Below are 21194 nucleotides of genomic sequence, written 5' to 3'. Positions count from 1 at the left end.
AATTTTATGGTGATGGCAAAGAACTTCAGAGTTGTGGTTTACACAAGAAATAGACAAAGAGAGTGGCTTGTTGGCAGAAACTAGCATGGCAGTGATTGGTATGTAATGATTGGTAGAAAATTTACAATATGGAGGTAGCTAGAATTCAGATAGTAGGTGGTATGTGGAATGGCTCTTGTAAAATGATGATTGATTGTTCTATCCTACTGGCAGCTGTATTTCAGAAGTTGGTTGCAAAGGCATGGGATTGAGATACGTGTAGTTAACAGTAGTTTTATTGTAATGTTTGGTTACATGGTGATTGGTAGAGACAAACAATATTGTATCTATGTAAAACATGATTTTACTTACCAGGATCATATTGTAGCAAACTGAGAAGGAATGTGACAAAATGAGCATCTGCTTGTCTATCCCCAGGATTGGGCCACAACTTTTGCATCATCCTTTGAAACACTGTGTCTGAAAAGAAATACAATCTTTTTACAGAAATTTTGTGGAAAAACACCTTAAAATTAGCCAATGTGTGCAAATCTGTGATTGACATGATATGATCAACAAAGTGATAGTTTATTGTTGTATAATAAATAATCTTGAAACGTCCATTCATGATAAAGAAGACAAGTCATTGCTGATGACACAGTCCCCACTGGATTATGGTGCAGTGTGCGAAATTAACGTCGGTCCAACGGTCTGAGACCAACAGATTTCTCATCAGGCAAAGAGTTTTTTAACAACATGTCGGTCCTTATGACCAGCTGGACTTTGGAATAGATGATGAAAATTTCTCCGTCAAGACCTGTAACAGATCCAGATGATGACTGACTTTGAATCATGTGATTCAGACTTAAATGTCATGCACCTATCAATGTTTTCCATCGTAAGAGTGCGGGTTAACAGGGGATATTGATGGCACTTCGTGTCCTGGTAGTGGGGAATTCAATCTATGGTACCCCAGACGGGGATGGGGGGTGACAATGTCGCAACATAGTAATTTTTTGTCTTGCCACGTTTTACATATTACGAAGAGTCTAATCCTCCGATCGACACACATAGCATGGTGCAGCTGATTACGTAAAGATCAGTATGAATTATGTCCATGCATACAGATTTAGCAATGGAATGGATTGATTTTGGTGCAACAATGCGATACAATATTACAAACATAGGGCCAAAGTCCCTGATGCTACTATAGACATGGATACAAAATTAAGTATTTCCTGACTGTATGAAATTCTCTCACTAAGGTCATCCTAGGGACTTGTGAACCAAATATTAAAGCTGTCTTACCAGCAGTTTTGAAAAAACAAGCGACTCAACGGTCGACAGAGCTCTGCTGTGTTATGTGACACATGTATTGATAAAGAAGGTGGATATCTTTGATAGCTAATTTCAGGATGGCTTGACAAAACATAGGGCCAAAGTCCCTGAAGCTACTATAGACATGGATACAAAATTAAGTATTTCCTGACTGTATGAAATTATCTCACTAAGGTCATCCTAGGGACTTGTAAACCAAATATTAAAGCTGTCTGACCAGCGGTTTTGAAAAAACAAGCGACTCAACAGTTGACAGAGTTTTGCTGTGTTATGTAGAGAATAACCTTTTGTGACACATGTATTGATGGAGAAGGTGGATATCTTTGATAGCTCATTTCAGGATGGCCTGACCATTGAAAGTAAGTTCTGTTGAATAAAGTTGAGAGTGTACGTACTCAGAGAAAGCACACTGAAGAGACAAATGTTTGAAACTTAAGAAGTTCAAGGTCATCAAAAGCATTATAAGGAATCATGTAACACTTTCATTGCACTGTTTATACAGATTGCATAATTGCTATAAATAGCACATGAGGAATCTTAAAGCCCAGCTTTACCATAAAAACCCTATCACTTTGACCACTCTTTTATTATTTATTTTTATATTATTTATTATTTGTTTATTTCGGACAACATTAGTCCATATAAATTACACAAAGGAAATACAGATACTATGATACAAAAAAAAAATGGTGCTGGATATACTATCCATATATAAATTCATTCACTAACCATGAAAGATCGACTTTCTCCACAGGTTACGCAAGTCAGAACTGTAAAACAGTACATCATTGACCATTCTTACAATTGTATTTTCACTGTAAGATATTCTTTTCATCAGACTATACATTTGCTTTCGTAAAAGAGCATCAAAACTATCAATCCTATTAGAAACAAACATAGAGCTTGCACTACTGCGTCTCTCATAGCCAAGAAAAATGCGAGCTGCATTATTGTAACCAACTTTCACTTTTTTCAAGACACCAGCAGTATAATTAACCCACAGATTACCACCATATAATTGGTAACAATATGCTTTGAAAAGGTTACACTTTACATTCAATGAACATAATGAAAATTTTCTCAAAAGCATATTTGCAGATACATATCATGCTCTCTTTTGACGCTCAATGTCTTCATTATCACTAAACTGGTCCGTCACAAATACCCAAGATGCTTTTTCTTTGCTACAAATGTAACTTTCATACCATTAAGATAAACAGATGGATTATATACAATCTGAGTGCGTTTTGAAATGACACAGATGCATTGTGTTTTTCTTCGTATTAAAGTAATGTCATGCAGGTCGCCATAGTGGCTACATATGTCAACCATTTTTTGAGTTCCCTTGACAGAAGGGCTGATCAAGCAGATATCATCAGCGTACATTAAGTGATTTATGAAAACACCACCTATGTTACATCCCACTTTTGAATTAACTAGTCTTGTACTCAGATGATCAACATAGACATTGAAAAAGCTTCGGAGATAAAACTCCTCCCTGCTTAACACCATTGACTACTGTAAAACTGTCAGATAGGCAATTGGCCCAACGAATGAAAATATTCTGAGTTCTGTACCAGACAAGGAGAAACCTTACGAAAAGAATTGGTACATTTCTAGAGATCAGCTTTTTAAAGAGTGTCCAGTGATTAACTCGATCGAATGCTTTAGAAGCATCCATAAACGTAATAATAACATTGCTACCTCGTTTCCTATAATAGCTAATTATTTCTTTCAAAACAAATACACACATGTCAGTAGAATGAGAGGGCTTAAAACCAAATTGGTAGTGTGATGAATCAAGATAGCAATCAATCTTGCCCAAAATAACAAATTCCATGACTTTCGAAGCAATTGTTGACAGTGCAATTGGCCGATAATTGTTTTTGTCAGTAATGTTACTATTTCTGTCTTTAATAATTGGGACTAAAATAGTAGCAGAGAATCTATGAGGACACAAACTATGCAAAGCATGGCAGTAAAACATATACTCAAAAGTATATACACCTTTTTGCTGGCAAAAATAAAATGCTCAGGCGAGAGGAAATCAGGCCCTGCCGATTTCCCTAATTGTAAATTACTAATAGCATTTAATTGACCACTCTATTTTTTTCCTCAAAAAGTAATTTTATTTTATCCTTACCAAGTCAACCATAAACGGAAATTAGAACTTTCTCTATCTCTATTTACTTGACCACCCTATCATGACAGACTATTATGAGCAATTTCTTTTAGATAACATACAGGGCACAATAAATGACGGTTCAGAATATGTCAAAGTTGGCATTCAGGAAAGTTGCCTTTACATGTTTTAATCCTCCAAGATGGTAAGCATTTCACTATGACCTGTCAAAAAAGTTGAACTTTCTGATAATTCTACACTAAAATCATTTTGGCTTTGATGATTTCCTAATTAATTCAATTATTTAAAATCATATTAATTATTTTTTTCTGGGTGAATTGATAGGGTTTATACTGTACAAGAATTACATGTAAAATTTTGACCAAAAATGACCAAAAAATTCCATAAAAATACAGATTTGCATATTTCATCACAATTTGAACAAATCTAAGTTGGGTTATCCCTAGGGACCTATATACCAAATAACAAAGCTGTCTGACCAGCGGTTATGAAGAAGATTTTTTACCAAAAACGCCTTTTTTGGCATTAATTTGCCTATTTCCAACAATATCAAAAAATTAAAAAAAATAGTTTCTCAAAATCATATTTTTAATCTACACCACAAATATCAAATCAGTAAGTACTGCGGTTCTCAAGATATTTGAGTGGACGGACGCCTCACAAACGGACATACATACATACATACATACATACACATACATACATACAGACTGACGCCGGACGCCGGACGGATACCCATCCCAATAGCTTCTATAGACTATAGTCTATAGAAGCTAAAAATGGAAACAAGCGACCTAGCGGCCGATATAGCTCCGCTGTGTTTATGTACAGAATAACTATTTTTGACACATGTTGATGAAGAAGGTGGAAATCTTTGATAACTCAATGCAGTGGCCAGAAAAATGTGGCTAAAATAAGCTGCAAAAATACAAAATTGAAGATTTCATCATACTTTGAATATATCACATCCGATCATCCCTAAGAACATGTCAACCAAAGCTATCTGATGAGTAGTTTTTTGAGAATAAAATATTCTGACCAAAATAGGCAACAATTGCCCCCAAAAATAAAAATTGCAGATTTCATCATAATTTCAAAATATCACACTTAGTTTATACCAAATTTCAAAGCTGTTAGACCAGTACTTTTGAGAAACGCATTTTTTGACCAAAAATGGGAAAAATTGCCCCAAAAATTCAAAATTGCAGATGTCATCATTATTTCAATAAATATCATTTATTCATCTATGGAAACCTGTATACCAAATTTCAAAGCTATCAGATAAGTAGTTTTGGAAATACACATTTTTTGACCAAAAATGGCAAAAATTGCCCCAAAAATAAAAAATTACAGATTTCATCAGAAATTCAATATATATTACTAAGCTTATCTGTAGAAACCTGTATACCAAATTTCAAAGCTATCAGACCAGTACTTTTTGAGAAACACATTTTTTGACCAAAAATGGCAAAAATTGCCCCAAAATTACAAAATTGCAGATTTCATCATTATTTCCATAAATATCATTTAGTTAATCTGTAGAAACCTCTATACCAAATTTCAAAGCTATCAGATGAGTAGTTTTGGAAATACACATTTTTTGACCAAAATGGCAAAAATTGCCCCAAAAATACAAAATTACAGATTTCATCAGAAATTCAATATATATTACTTAGTTCATCTATAGAAACCTGTATACCAAATTTCAAAACTATCAGACCAGTACTTTTTGAGAAATACATTTTTTGACCAAAAATGGCAAAAATTGCCTTAAAAATGCAAATTTGCATATTTCTGCACAATTTGAACAAATCTGAAATAGATCATCCCTAGGGACATATGTACCAAATATCAAAGCTATCTGACCGGTAGTTTTGAAGAAGAAGATTTTTAAAGATTTTTTTACCAAAAATGACAAAACTGCCTTAAAAATACAAATATGCAAATTTCACCACCATTTGAACAAATCTGATTTAAGTCACCCTAAGCAAACTGCATATCAAATTTCAAAGCAATCGAACGAGCGGTTTCAGAGAAGAAGATTTTTTTACCAAAACACAAAAAATGCCCCAAAAATACAATATGCAAATATCACCATGATTTGAAAAACTGAAGTAAGGTCACCCCAAGTGAACTGCATATAAAATTTCAAAGCAATTGGACTTGTGGTTTCAGAGGAGAAGGCAATTGTTGACGGACGCCGGACGCCGGACGCCGACGATAATCAACCTATTTGATAAGCTCCGCGTCGCTGACAGCGGAGCTAAAAAATTTACGTAAAAATTACAGATTTGCATATTTCATCACAATTTGAACAAATCTAAGTTGGGTTATCCCTAGGGACCTGTATACCAAATAACAAAGCTGTCTGACCAGTGGTTATGAAGTAGAAGATTTTTTATCAAAAACGCCTTTTTTGCACTAATTTGCATATTTTCAATAATATCAAAAAATTAATAAAAATATTAGTTTCTCAAAATCATATATTTTATCCACACAACAAATATCAAATCAGTAAGTACTGCAGTTTTCAAGATATTTGAGTGGACAGACGCTTCACAAACGGACATACATATATACATACATACATACATACATACAGATTGATGGTGGACGCTGGACGGATACCCATCCAAATAGCTTCTATAGACTATATTAGTCTATAGTAGCTAATAAACGAGAGTTAATTACATTCTAATTAAAGTAAACAAGACTTGCCTAAATCAAGATTTAGGTCATGAAAAAACAGCATATCTGTCAGGTTATAAAGAATCTTAACCTGCTTATCTTTATAAGCATTTTCATCTGATTAACCAAGTACATTTTAACTTTAAAATTAACATTGTAAGTAAGTTCTGTTGAATAAGTTGAGACTGTACGTACTCAGAGAAAGCACACTAAAGAGACAAATGTTTGAAACTTAAGAAGTTCAAGGTCATCAAAAGCATTATAAGGAATCATGTAACACTTTCATTGCACTGTTTACACAGATTGCATAACTGCTATAAATAGCACATGAGGAATCTTACAGCCCAGCTTTACCATAAAAACCCTATCACTTTGACCACTCTATTTTTTTCCTCAAAAAGTAATTTATTTTATTTTATCCTTACCAAGTCAACCATAAATGGAAATTAGAACTTTCTCTATCTCTATTTATTTGACCACCCTATCATGACAAACTATTAGATAACATACAGGGCACAATAAATGACGGTTCAGAATATGTCAAAGTTGGGATTCAGGAAAGTTGCCTTTACATGTTTTAATCCTCCAAGATGATAAGCATTTCACTATGAACTGTCAAAAAAAGTTGAACTTTCTAATAATTCTACACTAAAATTATTTTGGCTCTGATGATTTCCTAATTAATTCAATTATTTAAAATCATATTATTTTTTTCCGGGTGAATTGATAGGGTTTATACAGTACAAGAATTACATACAATGTAAGTCAAATTTTGACCAAAAATGACAAAAAAATCCCTTAAAAATACACATTTGCATATTTCATCACAATTTTAACAAATCTAAGTTGGGTTATCCCTAGGGACCTGTATACCAAATAACAAAGCTGTCTGACCAGCAGTTATGAAGAAGAAGATTTTTTACCAAAATCGCCTTTTTTGGCATTAATTTGCCTATTTTCAAAAATATCAAACATAAAAACATGTGTCGATCCTGTCATTGTGAAGTATTTCCCGTATGCAGTCATGTCACACAACATACTTTACCCAAACTTGAAAAGTAAATTCCATGAGCTTGCAAAGTGAACAAATGTCAGTCTGAGAGCACATGGATAGGCAATGGCAATGTTTCAAGTACAAGTTGAGTTCCATGAAACATTCACACGGAAGGACTGAGATACAGCCAGTTAGCATATCTAGTGAAAGACAATTTCGTTGTATTGTGAGGCCCTGATTTGACTCTCGGCCGGCCGGAGATGGCACAGCAGGCGCAGTGTATGTTTACTGACCAAAGTACCTCGGTGTTTTCCTAAGGGTATTGGAAGATTGTGAGGGAAATTGATAGGGGCTTATCAAAGTTGACCTGCGGTACATTTTGACGTTTGCTGTAAAAGGATGAGCATGCGTTTTCTGTGACTGAGGGCGCGCTTTGGCCCCTATGGCCCAACCTTAAATTTGTTAGTGGGTTTCGACACATTAGTAGCTTTTGAACCACTCACTCTCTGTTTATTCCTTTCGAATAACCAAGCATTATTTTGGCACTCCTGGGTAGCCTGCTTGGCCAGATCTGGTAAAGAGCCAGCAAACAAATTCTTTGGGGAAAAAGGTGCTAATCGAGCCTTCCCTTTTAACTCATCAGACAATTGAAACGGAGTGGCGACTCAAAAATGCATCGCGTTCAATAAGTTGTAATGCCACATGATTTCGAACAGCAAACTCAGAAAGATTATTCACTGAATTAGCCAGTGCTCTAAGGGATTGCTTAGCTTTATCAGGGAGTTGCAAAGCTTGCAATTCACGCACAGTTATTGCGATCGTGGTAATTGTTGGTACACTGAAGCCCCAATATAAATAGGGAAACCACTGGGAATATCCCTATGTCGCAAAGAGATTAGCTGGCAGCACTATTGCTATGTGCATGAAGTTTGGCAGATCATCTTTTAGTTTGTTTATCAAATTACGGCTGAGAGTCTCATAAAGCAGAGGCCGTTCATTTTGCATGACCGATAAATTACTGAAGGAAAGCACTGACTTCCTATGAATAAAGTTAAATTGCTTTTGTCTATGTGTATCACCACGTCTGTGGTAAATTTCATTGATTTCCTATTTTCCTGAAGTTTTGGTGGCCGTTTTGCACTAATCACAATTAACTCGCAACTTGAACAGCCCAGAATCAATATGCCCGAAACCAACTTGCCCGTTGTCGGAGATTACACGTTCGTACCGCGTACCTTGTGTTATAAATTTGACGCACCCTCCGTTGTAGCTCTCAGAATTTGAAGTACGAAACGTCACTGCCTCCAGGCCAGGCCGCAGGAGACTAGACAACACATTTTCAAACTTTGGGTCAAACCAAGTTTACTTTCTCGATTGATACGTTGAGGTCAAAATACAAACTTTGCCATCGATTTGCGATTAAAAGCTGCGGCATTTCAGCATTCTTTCCAATTGATGATATGACTGTCCTTTTTCGTTTTACATTTCTTGAGAAAACTCTACTATGTGCCCACGTCAATCGGATACCCCCATGAATAATGACATCATCCGTATGACACAACCAAATAAATGTGACTGAACAGTGAAGTATGTCTTCTTGTGTCATGTTAAGGCTGAGACTCGTACAGGGTGTACAAGAAGACACCGACTTTGCCTCAGAGCCGAGGTTGTCAGAAATATATCCGAGAAAAAAAGTCTGGCTTTATCTATATGGTTTACTATATTCTTCAAAAACACGAAAGCCGTCGATGACAGCTGTAGAGGTTATGGCTGACAGTTGAAGAATGTTTGTACGTGACACAGATTCCCGCCACGCTGCGGGCCAGCAGCAACAACTATCCACACTTACAGTAATTTCAACTTGATAATCAGCTCATATACTGAAACCGTCGGAAACCCAAACTTTGTCTGTATTAGTTCTCAGAGAATTTTGCTAAGACATTTCGGATAACAGAACATCGAAGCCTGGAAGTTTTACATGTAACTTTTTAGAAACTACATCGGTGCACGGCCGATAAAATACACACCGGTACCATTATTTACATAACTGTCTATTCTCACTGTCACTCTAAGAATTCGCATCTACTTTAAATCGGTCGGCAAATCGGTTTCTTCGAAATGAGATTATAAATTTAGAGACTTTCAATTTCACTCAAGGAAACTGTCGGTTCAATGGAAAATTGTCAAAGTACATGCTTGAGGTAAGATGACATCACGCGATGGGTGTAAAACATGAAAAGGTTCGTGTACATCATATAGGAAAGATACACACATTGTAAACCTTGACGTTAAAGCTGATCACTTTATAAAAATAAAAGTTAAAAATACGGATTGCACCTCAATTCCGGGTGCAAATTACAGTTTTTGTGAGATAGTGGTAATGACGTCATTTTATATGATGACAATGCCTGTACAACGAAACGAAGCCAAACGGTAGCAATTACATGTACACCCCATGACAGTACCTACCGTTTTCTCTCCTGCACTTTTTCTTCATTTTATGTAAGGGAAAGTCGAATTTGGTTGCTCCAACATGTTCCCTGGTCAATGAAATTTACCGCAGCAATTCAACAAAGACTGCACATGGCAAAAGCAGTAACTTTACTCATAAAAAGTTAATCCTTTATTGTACCATCGTTCACGCAAAATGAACGGCCTCTGCTATAGTGTTTTGTCTAGGAGACACCGCATGTGCACCCGGCAGTGTTTTCGATAAACAAACTGCACAATGATCTGATGCACTAGCGATACTGTTGGCTAATTACTTGGCGATATAGGGATATTCCCAGCGGTTTCCCTATGTATACAGGGACTTCAATGTACCAACAATTACCGCGATAGCAGTAAACCCAAAAGCCAGTCAATATATGACGCTGCACGGATGGTCATATTAACTGTGTCACCCAGCTGGCGAAACATAGGCATATCAATCGGAATGGTCTTAAAAGACGATGACTGATTGTCCACAGTATTGGCGTCTTTATACAAATGCGGGAGTCCCCCGGAAAAGAGAGAGGCATGAGTCTTATAATATTTATTTTTTAAGTTAGACCTTGCCCATGGATACTTACTTGCCAATTGGTAAAGGGTTAGAATCTTGCACTTCTCCTGTTACTTCTCTCCTAACTTTTTCGAGGTTTGAAGTGATAACTCGAGAAATTGGTAACAACCTGTGAGCAACTTGCTTCTCTGGGCCTTTAGACAATTCCGAAGCAGTGACTGATTCAATCTGAGCAGGTGCCTGAGACTTAGGACAGTCATTACCAAAAGCTTCATATACCCAGGAAATGCATTGTGCAAGACTTGATTCCGTAGGTTTAGCTTGTGATTCTGCCACGCTAACCTGATCCTCTGGCAAATCTGAATCTTAGCTATAGTCTCGCTAATGACTGATTGCGTGGTAATATTGTCCGACTGATAACCCTCCAACTCAACATCCACTGAAGGGCCATGTAGCTGGATTATCTCAGGATTGTGATCTCCCCCCCCCTTGAAAGTGAATGAACTGGCCCCGAAAACTCATCCTTACTTTCTACCGGGGAAACATATCTCTGAAGAGGGTCCCGTAAGAGCGAATTCTCCAAATTAGCATCGGGACGAGACAAGGAAGGGTGCGGTTGTAATTCGATCGAGGCATTGTCACTGCCGGATGCCACAAAGTGCTGAGTCATTGTCTGGGCGCCATCTGGTTTTTTCCCTTTTATAATGTCGCGCGACTGGGAAAAAGCACTACTGCTACATGCTTCTTTCCCCCGATTTAGAGTGGCACGTGCATCACACGAAACTCCCACTCTGTCAGAATCATGGGGGCTATGCCGAGAAGGAATTTTCTCATCAAAATGAGGCTGCATAGCTTTACTGCACAATCCAGCATTAATCAGCATTTGCTGCTGCACAGAGAGTGACTCCGCTATGGCATGCAAGCCCCACTTAAGTTGTGGTCCCGTTCAAAATGCCTGGACGCCGAATATCGACGTTTGGACCGCGGGAAATCATCATCGGAATCAGAATAATCAGAAGGATATAACCCTGATTGATGATAGTAACCGGCCTCTCTCTCTGGTGAACGGAAATCGTGTCTAAAACACTTAGGTTCGCGTCTAAAGTTTGATCTCCGGTGCTCGACCTTTGGAACGAAGGTCGGATGGTCTGGCGAGCTCAATCGAACTCCATAATCATCATACCGATTGGGCGATTGACCACGCTCCCTGTAAGTTCTGTAATGGTAGCGAGGACGTCTACCCTCAAAAAGCGGAGGCGGAAAATCATTTCGACGTAAGCCTCGGCTAGAGCAAGAGACATAAGTTGGACTAGAACGTCGCTTCGGCGATCTTTCGCAGCGTAAGTCCTGCCTAACGTCAATGTTAGGTTTGCCTACACCAGTTACCATGACCTCTCGGGCTTCCTTGATACTAATTGCAGACATTTCTATGGTTTTACCCAAACCTGAATCACTTACCTCATCCACGTGACCAATCGTCGAGTCTTCCCAATTACGGGAAGTCGACTGTCGGTTGGAGGGATCAACATTTTTGGTGGTCAGAATCATAGGTACTTCACCGTCATCTGAACAAATGATTCTGCGTTCCGAACTTGCTAGCGTAGATGGAGAATTCACCGACCGTTGGCTAGCAAACGCAGTGGGAGAAGAAATATTGTCCCAATTAAATTCAGTCCAATTGCGACATATGTCACAAGTGTTGGAGCTATTACAAGTGTGGCAAAGATGGCACTTGTCGTGCAGATTGAGGTTCAACATTTCATGTCTGCAAACACCCTCACGTCGGATTTGCAAACTCATGATGTACGTTACGAGAAAGCTGGCCGACGGAAAGAAAAGAAAAAATGGCGATTGGAAAAGAAACAATATGCCTGATAAAACAAAGGACGGGAAAGGTACCAATCGACGGAAATACAACCAAGAACAAAGAGTCTTCAAAAGAAGAACAAAGGCGATGTCAAGAACACAAAAAATGGCACAACAATAGTGAAGATACACTTAGCTGTCTAGTGAGTTCCCGAAAAACAACATCAAAAAGCTATCTAAAGTGGATAAAATCCAAGCATTATCGAGAGCTTCTTCAAAACACATCCAAGTGTAATGAGCGCAGAGAAAAAACTGGTATATCATGGGTAATTATTTATAGACCAAGGGGGTTTGAGGCGAGATTTATCTTATCAGGGGTTAGAGAGCAGTCAGGGAAGAATTCCTATAAGTACAAACAGGTAGGCAATTATATGACAGAATAACACCAATCGAGACTTTTATACCAAATTACAAAGCTATCACACAAGTTATTTTGGGAACAAGTTTTCTTGACAAAAAATGACAAAAATTGCCCAAAATCAGTAATTTTTTGAATTTTGTCATAATTTCAACAATTTGGAAGGGTAACACCTTGAAAACACAGGGTTCGAAATCCCCGTAGGTCATGCGTCAAAAAACCACCAATTATCTAATTATCTAGTCACTCATGCAGCAGTCATGTTGATCTGTTGTGAAAATTTTCAAGTGGATTTACTGGGCATCAAACATACACGTGTAGCAGCATGGTGGCATGGTTCCAGAACCCTGACCTCCACAAAAATTACACTCTGATAATGACTAATTTTTTGACCACCAGAATTTTGCAATATTACTTTGAAGGCAGAGCAGTTTGTGAGAGGATGACCAAAATATCAAAATAATACAAAGATAACCAAAAATACCACAATTATGCGGTGTCGCTCACATTTGATCAGAATTGGTATATACAACTATTGGTACCAAAGATCAACAATAAATGTTGTTTCTATCTGTTCAGTGCAGGAAAATTCTACATTGATGTTATGACAATGATTTCTGCACAATACAACAAGAAAAACAACAAGAAATATTTAAACCAGAAAAACAAGAATGACAAAAGTTGGAGATGCTACTACAGAGAAATAGATGTTTTGATCAAAAAAGGGCAAAAATTGTCCTAAAAACACAAATATTGAAATTTCACCACATTTTTTGCCATGATCTAATGGTCCCTCCCTTAGTTTGAGCAGGTCTGTTAATACTAAGTTCATAAACAATGACAGGAAATGACTCAAGGTCAGTGGAGTATCCAGTTTCAGTCATTGACATGCCACCACTCCTGAACATTTTCAGAATTTCCCTTTTTCTTACCTCATTTGCACATTTTTGACACTGATGTGTTCATTTGAACAACGTCACATCTCAACTCCTGCACCTACCTGTACACCAAATACTGAGATGGTAGCTTAGGGGGTATTGGAGCTTTTGTGTGTGATGGACATACATCTGCACATACGTACCCACATATATACATACATACATACATACATACAGACGCCACCGACTCACCATATAAACTCTTTTTGGTATTTATATAAATACCAAATATGAGCTAAAAATTCATTAAAAATTTGCAATTGCAGATTTTATCACAATTTGGCTATGTTTGACTTATACTACCACAAGGTACCTCTATGCCAAATATCAAAATAATCCAACCAGTAGTTCCAGACTTTTTCGTTTTATTCCATTTTCACTGTTTTTGGGCTCTTTTGCATATTTTTGAAGCAGGCGAACTCATTTGAATAGATTCCCCATCTACATGTACAAGCCATAATGTATCTACATACCAAACACCAACATGATAGACCCAGGGGTTCATAAGTTATTTAAGTGGACGGACAGACATATATACATACATAAATACAGACTTTTTTCCAACCTATAACTCCCCATAAGCATACAAATGGGATTTAAAAATAGCGTCAGTGACACTTTGCACACATTTGCTACATGTGGCAGGCCAAAATTAATGCTTATATATATGCTTTAAAATTAATTGCTTATATATATGCTTATATATATGCTTATATATATGCTTTAATAGCTTCCATGAGCCTCAGCTTGTAATATTCATGTCAACAGCATTTGTATACATTTTATGCGCCATCCATTGGTATATGTAATGGTTGGCAACTGTTGCACTGGACAAACACATATACATTATGTAGCTTTGTACATCAAAATAACAAAGTAAAGGTGTCCCCTTGTAATATTGTATGCATGGAATTAATGTACATACAGTGGAATTTGATCAAGTGTCCGTTTTGCCTTGCAGAGCTCGACAAGTCTACATGTTGCTTATCATTAGAAAAGTAAACATTTGCAACAAATTGAGTCTTTGATGTTAGATTTAACAGCGCGCGCGGCGAACGTTTCCCATACACTGTCTAGTCTACAATCATGACAGTCGTTTCAGCATGCCACTCATGTACAACAAGCTTGACACCGCATTATAGCTATAGCACATCATCAAAGTTTTCTTTCAGCTATTTTTGTACTTTGATTTGGGAAATACAACTCAGACAAAACTCACTGGCATATTTTTCGAGTGTCGGATCTATATCTCGACGAAAGTCCTCAACATCAACCGGACTGACTCTGGGCGTTTTATTATAGTAGAATATTGTATTTCTTCAGCAAGGTAAAGAATATTTTGAAGGCAGAGAGATATCACCGTCCCCTCCATGCTAAACCCGTTGCCGTGTATGATGCCGTCCGGGAAATTAAGTGCCAAACTACAGTGAATTATTTCAGAAACACTGGGTGTGTTATTCAATGGCACAAAATGTACCGTGTTGATTGAATTGTGCTTGCATGTGCAAAATCAACACTTTTCTTCAAGTCTATTTTGTAGCTCAGAGAAGTGTCAATCAAGAAAGTTTAATTTAGCTGAGACAAAAGAGAAAGCGGGATTAAAGTTTCATGCAGGAGTGTTTAGCATTTTCTGGTTGACAATATTCAGTGTTGTATCGTGTCAAATTTGTTGATAGAGTAGACTGCACTGGCAATGCTACAGACTGCATGCTGAACAGTCTTGTGAAGAACTGTTGTCGTGATTGCTGACATCGAGAGGAGAAGAAAAGTTTTTTTTTAAAGAATTTACTTGTTTCTTCATAAAGTTCCCAATTTAAAAGTAAACACCTAAAAGAAAACTGGTGATGTGCATGTAGTGCAGTGTTAAGCTAGTTGTGAGTGACATGCTGAAACGACTGCAGTGACCGTGACGAGACAGTGTATGGGAAACGTTTGCCGCGCACTGTAATCTAACACAAACCAAATACGAAGACTCAATTTGTTGCAAATGTTACTTTTCTAATGATAAGCAACATGTAGACTCGTCGAGCTCTGCAAGGCAAACCGGATTCCACTGTAATAGTCGATCCCTCTACTGTCTACAGTTGCACAATAAAAGATTAAGCTAATACATAAAAGCATGAGCATTCAGCATTGTGCACTCTTAAGTATGAGCATATTGAAGTAAATGTAAAATATAGTGTTCTACATACATGGACACATGGCAAAATGGAAGCTAAAAGGACAGTTTACGTTATTTTCACTAGGTCTGCAAGCCTCAGGACTCCCTTAAATGTTATTTTTGCAAAATGTTCAAAAGAAATAAGTAATATCTCTGAGAATCAAGAAGTCGCATGGTTCAATGCATCATGTATCGATGCAATCTATGAGCATATATAATTGACTTAATTTCTCCTGGGAATTTACAAAATATGGATTTATATACAAACTTACTCGGTAGTGATGGGGTTGAATCAACATATTGTTGTAATTCTGGGAAGAATTTACCAGTTTCTACTTGCTTCTGTGAAATTGGTCCAAGTAGTGAATACATATCACTAACCATTTCTCCTCTAGTTTCCCCAATGAACAGTGGTTCACCCAAAAATAACTGAAAAAAGAAGATTATTGGTAATTATGACTGTCAGATATGAATGACCAGCTTTGAGAATAATATATGTTATTATGAAAATAGCGCAAAGGATGTGCGAGGACATGAGTGCAGCATATCACCCAACATAAAGCCTAGGGAGATGCGTGGCACCAATGTCAGAAAGCATCTTTTGCCATGTTTTCGTAATATATAACCTTATTATTACACATCTTCCATTCATGAATAGGCATTGAATTGTCCCACTTTTGACTGTTTTTTGAGCAATGTAAATAAATTTTTCTTCCAATTTACAGCGCAAGTGTGGAACACTATCTTAGATGCACTTCTGGATAGCCCATGCACTACACATATAGACCGTGAGACATATTCTGGTGCCTCGTCCAATGGATCCTTTGAAACCATTCAACAGTGAATGTACAGGTGCAGCCACAGGGGATGGGGTGCCTGGAAATGGTAAATGTTATGGAATGTGTGTTCCATGTGGTATTTTTATTTTAGAGTACACTAAGTTATCTTACACAGCTTTTTTTTTAGAGTACACAAAATTCTATGGCTCTTGGTGGTAGATGTATAATGTCTCTTGTTTCCTGATAGCGTTGTAGAAAAACAATATTTTAAGCTCTTATGTGTGTATTAAATTTCTACCTGCAATATAAAAAGCGTCATCTGTAGCTCAGTAGTAAACAAGTCTGGCACCTGTGATCCTAGAAGAATTTTAATTTATGGTCTTATTTCAGTCAAGAATACTATAACCATTTGAATGTAGTAATAAGTAAGCATATATACATAAAGCACCCACACAGCACTCAAGCAAGCACATGCTCATTGTAATATCATATTACACTGCATTGTCAATGTGTTCCAGTATTATGATGAAGAGTAATGCAAATGATTATCAGTGGACAGGTTTGGCTACACGTTTTACGTGAACGTGAACACGTAACGTCATGAATTTCTAATGATGTCATCGACCTGTGCGTACGTTCTACACGTACATGGAGCCGACGTCACGTATTTACGTGGAGACAGCTGTTTTCATGTAATTTGTAAACATGTAAATTTATTCTCATCTTTAGGTATCAAACCATGATATAAACTGTGAATAATTCATGCACATTGTAAGTTTGATATATGATAGTGACATCCTCAAAGATATTCATATATTTTCGTTGTTTTTATGCGAAATTTCATCGTTGATTTGCGGCATACTGGGTAACCATTGAGCTGTCTCTGTCATGCGGGAACAGACTACGGGAACTCGAGCCGAGCAGAATCATTTCTTGCACATGCCACACGAACGGGTCACGTAACGCGTAGCCCAACAGATTTTTTAACGTGAACGTGTACGCCAACGCCAACGTGGATTCTACGCGTTCGCGTGCATGTAAAACGTGTAGCCAAACTTGCTAGTAATAAAATACCAACCTCTGCTAAAGTACATCCGAGAGACCACATATCAATTTCAATCCCATAAGGCAATCCAAACATAACCTACATGTGGGTAAAGTGGAATACATATCACCTTTAGAAATTGGTCCTCTGGCGGACATTTGCAGACAGTTACAACAAATTTTCAGTCAGAAACACAGTTAGTATATTGGAAACACAGTTCCTCCACACACCAGTCTTGAATAAGCTCTTGTCTCTTTGTTTTGAATCGTGTTGCGGCTAAATATATCAATTACACAAATCTGATAACCCGTGACACCTTAAACGTAGTGAATATACATCAACCCTTTCCTTCCTATGTTATGGAGATATTCTGTATACCCTAAGGGCCTGAATAAAAAACTGGAATATGACAACATTTAACAACATGGCAGATATTTTGACATGTAAACAAGTCTGGCTACCGATATCAAAGTAGTATATCTTAATCGCTTTTAATTTCTCTTTTGTTTTAACGACAATGTAACAAAATGTTGCAATTTGCAACATTAACTCATTTGCATAAATGTATCAATTCAACTGAACTTTCTCTCTTTTTTTGTAATTTTCTCTGCAGTTTTAAAGTCTATATCTCACCTATTTTTTGTTTGTCTGATCTTAATTGAATTGAATAAAACAATATTCGTTATTTCGAAAAATCCATACTGTTCTCGTGGTAACTTTTTTAAAATAGTGTATTTCAATGTCAAGTGGTGGAAAATCCACCTTGTCTGGAAACGTTCAAGTTCATTTTCATGATGTATTGGTCACGTGGCATGACGTCAGATGTGGCTAATATGTGAGAGCAATCCCTGAGAGCAATAGTCAACACATTGGGTACTAACTTTGAGAAGATCTCAGATAGTTCGCTATGATGAATAGATGCGCGGTTTTGGACTGCAAAAACACAAACCTTGATGGCTTTAGTCTATATATGTGCCGTCAATTTGGTGGGGACCTAGAAATATTTCCATGAGAGCATGGCAGAGTCATGTGTGCCAGCAGTCGACCCCACAACAAGTCAACTGCTGTGTACTGTACAGGAATAGTATGCCAGGACATGGTGCCGACCCACCCAGGATATTCTATGAATGAGACTCAACTTCAACTGCCTTTTATAATTATTAGCTCCCTAAACTGTACTACTTGATAAACTGCACTATGTTATATGGCCTAAAATACTACAGCTGTAAATCTGTTCATCTACCGGACTGACACAGGACGTGGGAGTCTATAGGGACTGTGCATTGGGAGTGATACGTATTGAAAGTGGTCGAATATCAGGCTCGTCGCCTCAGTTAACTGTACTGTGTAAAGTTTGCATTTTTTTCCAGGCTCTATAAACAGTCGTCTGCCAGTTGCATCATTAATTAAATAACTGTATAAGTTAAATAATACAGAACCAAGTAAAGACGAGTTCATCATTTGACAATTCGCTACACGTCATGTGAACTGGACTCTGGCTCAGTGATCCCATGTTGTTTTGATCAACGAGTCGAAATTTAGGGTATATACAAAGCCATGGGAGAGTGAACGTACGACGGTGACCTGGCGAGGAGTACGAAATACACTGCATCAGTCAAAATGTCAAGTTTGGTGGTGGTAGCGTCATGGTTTGGGGATGTTTCTTGGCTGCTGGTGTTGGCTCAGTTGTTCGTGTCGAGAACACCATGAATCGTTGGAAGCATTTAGACATACTCCAGAACGAAATGCTACCATCGGCACTGACGCTTGTTGGGCCTGGTTTTGTATTTCAACAGGATAATGCTACTGTACACACTGCCTTGGATGTCAAATCTTTTCTAAAAACCCCCAAGATTATAGCTATCCATTTGACAATTTTACAACGTTGGATTAGCCAGCGCAGTCTAATGCTTTGAGTCCAATCGAAAACTTGTGGAATTGATCAATTTGAAGGTACATTCTCGTCCAATACACAGCGTTGATGACCTGCACAACCGTATACTTTGTGGAAAAATTGTCAACAAGACGTTTGCCGGAAACTTGTCGATACTATGCCAAGCGGTCTACAAGAGATCATCCAGCAAAGGGGTGGACATACCCATTATTGACAGTTGGTTTGAACGTTCGATTGACCTCATTAATATTCATGATGCCTTAGCATTGCTGTTCCCATAGAGAATCGAAAATAATTTTTAGACTGTGTGATATAGCTCTTTTCACGCAGTGATTGCCTTGCCTGGAGTTATTGTGAGAACAAAGATTTTACGATGTTTGTCTTTCACTTCTCACCTGCTTACAAAATATATTTTAATTTTTCCTGAAAACCTTGTACAGTGTATGCTATTCATTATTTTCAAAACATTTTAACTGCTGAAGCTGGGTGCGTAAATACTTTCTGGCGAGTCTGTATATAATGTTAATAATTTTCTTATTTTTTAAAATGTGCATACTCAAACACCGTGCAATTCCTTCTCTTTTGATCAAAAACATTTTCATTGTTTATTCCCCCATTATGACTGACAAGTCAGTAAAGTTATTTACTCTGAATATTTGTTCATTTTTCCTCAGTATTTGACATTTTCAGAATATCATCTTATTCAATTTGTCATTTCCTAAATGTTAAAATGCTTCTTTGTGTCAGTCAAGCTTTCCACAGCCAGTACATCCAACAAGCAGCAAATGCGAAAGGAATATTGCACAGGTCTTCCTCTAGAGGGCGGGCATCACAAACCGTGTTTGTTTGTTAGTTAGTTCCTTCACCAAGCTAAGCTTCTAGAGGAAAACGCATTGTGAGTTGTAAATATTAAACATGGCCACCGTATATGCTGATGTGTGATTTTCCTGTCTCAAATTTTCACTCATTTTTGTTTGTATGACTCAGAAACTCCAGAAAACAATTGGGAAGAAAGGGTTATCTTGAAATATTGAGGTATTTGCCGATATTTTGCAAAATTAAATGAGAATAAATGCTACAAAAATGTCGACAAGCTTACACGATCACTGTTTTCAGAGGCATATGATCCATCTGCAGATTATGCAACAGGCCCATATCATGTGAGGCCATGAGGGAATATCCAGGCAACCCAGTACCAAACACACCTAGCGCACACAGAGTGAGCAAACACACAGTGAATACCCCTACACTTTTAGCTCAGTAGTCTGTAATAGATCGCAGTCAACTAAGTAACCTTGGTGAAAGGCTTAAGGTATAGACACATGTTAGAGGATACTTATTTTAAACTCACTTTTTCTCAATAAATTTCACTTTTGGACCCCACACATTATATATTTTCTGTTAGCCCTATATATCAACATTGTGAAAAATATTTTTGTTTTCCGAAATCTCTGTGTCTGTGTCCATTTCTCTCAAAAATATGCGTTTTTGAGTTAGGTCAGCAAGGACTATGCCGACTTGAGATCTTTGAACAGAAATCAACAATTGAGTACTCTTGGGAAAAAATGGTGTCCCAGATTTTTTCTATTCCCTTTAGTTTCAGCACAATAAGGTGTGAAAGTAACAACTCTGGGTTTTTGAATAAATTACCGGGTTTCGTTCACTTCAGCAAGAGTTTCTCTTGTTCCAAAAATTTTACCGAAAATCTGAGACACCGTTTTACAGATATGTATTGCTTCTGTGACCTGGTAAAAAATCAGACCGATCGGTGCACCCTACTATGACCTAATTTCTTTTGAAGTTACGCTTGTCAGGCCAAAATCGGAAGAGAGATAATCAAAGATTTGTGTAAACACCCCTATACGTACAAAACTCGATCGTTGATATGACTTTCTGGGTGATTTATATTCATGTTCACGAACTTGCATCAAGCAGGAGACTAGATGTTTTGTATTTTCCATCAAATACCCTTCCGACGATCACAAATAGCAAGAAAATCGGGAAAAACAC

The 21194-nt window shown here is 37.4% G+C and overlaps 1 protein-coding gene across 10 annotated transcripts in view; it reads right to left on the bottom strand.

Annotated features, from left to right (window-relative positions):
• Nucleotides 1-21194, bottom strand: part of LOC139144566 (uncharacterized) — a 227577-nt gene that overhangs the window by 63807 nt on the left and 142576 nt on the right. For 9 of the 10 annotated variants that reach the window (XM_070715283.1, XM_070715277.1, XM_070715278.1 and 6 more), the window contains 3 exons: nt 17324-17389; nt 15739-15895; nt 352-459 (listed from right to left, as the gene is read on the bottom strand). In XM_070715283.1, coding sequence (XP_070571384.1) covers nt 352-459; nt 15739-15895; nt 17324-17389 — 331 coding nt within the window. The remainder of the gene's footprint in view (nt 1-351; nt 460-15738; nt 15896-17323; nt 17390-21194) is intronic. The other variant, XM_070715279.1, reaches the window with a different exon arrangement.

The sequence above is a fragment of the Ptychodera flava genome, chromosome 11, assembly GCF_041260155.1.
Source record: "Ptychodera flava strain L36383 chromosome 11, AS_Pfla_20210202, whole genome shotgun sequence".
NCBI lineage: Eukaryota > Metazoa > Hemichordata > Enteropneusta > Ptychoderidae > Ptychodera > Ptychodera flava.
This window is presented reverse-complemented; position numbering and strand designations above follow the sequence as displayed.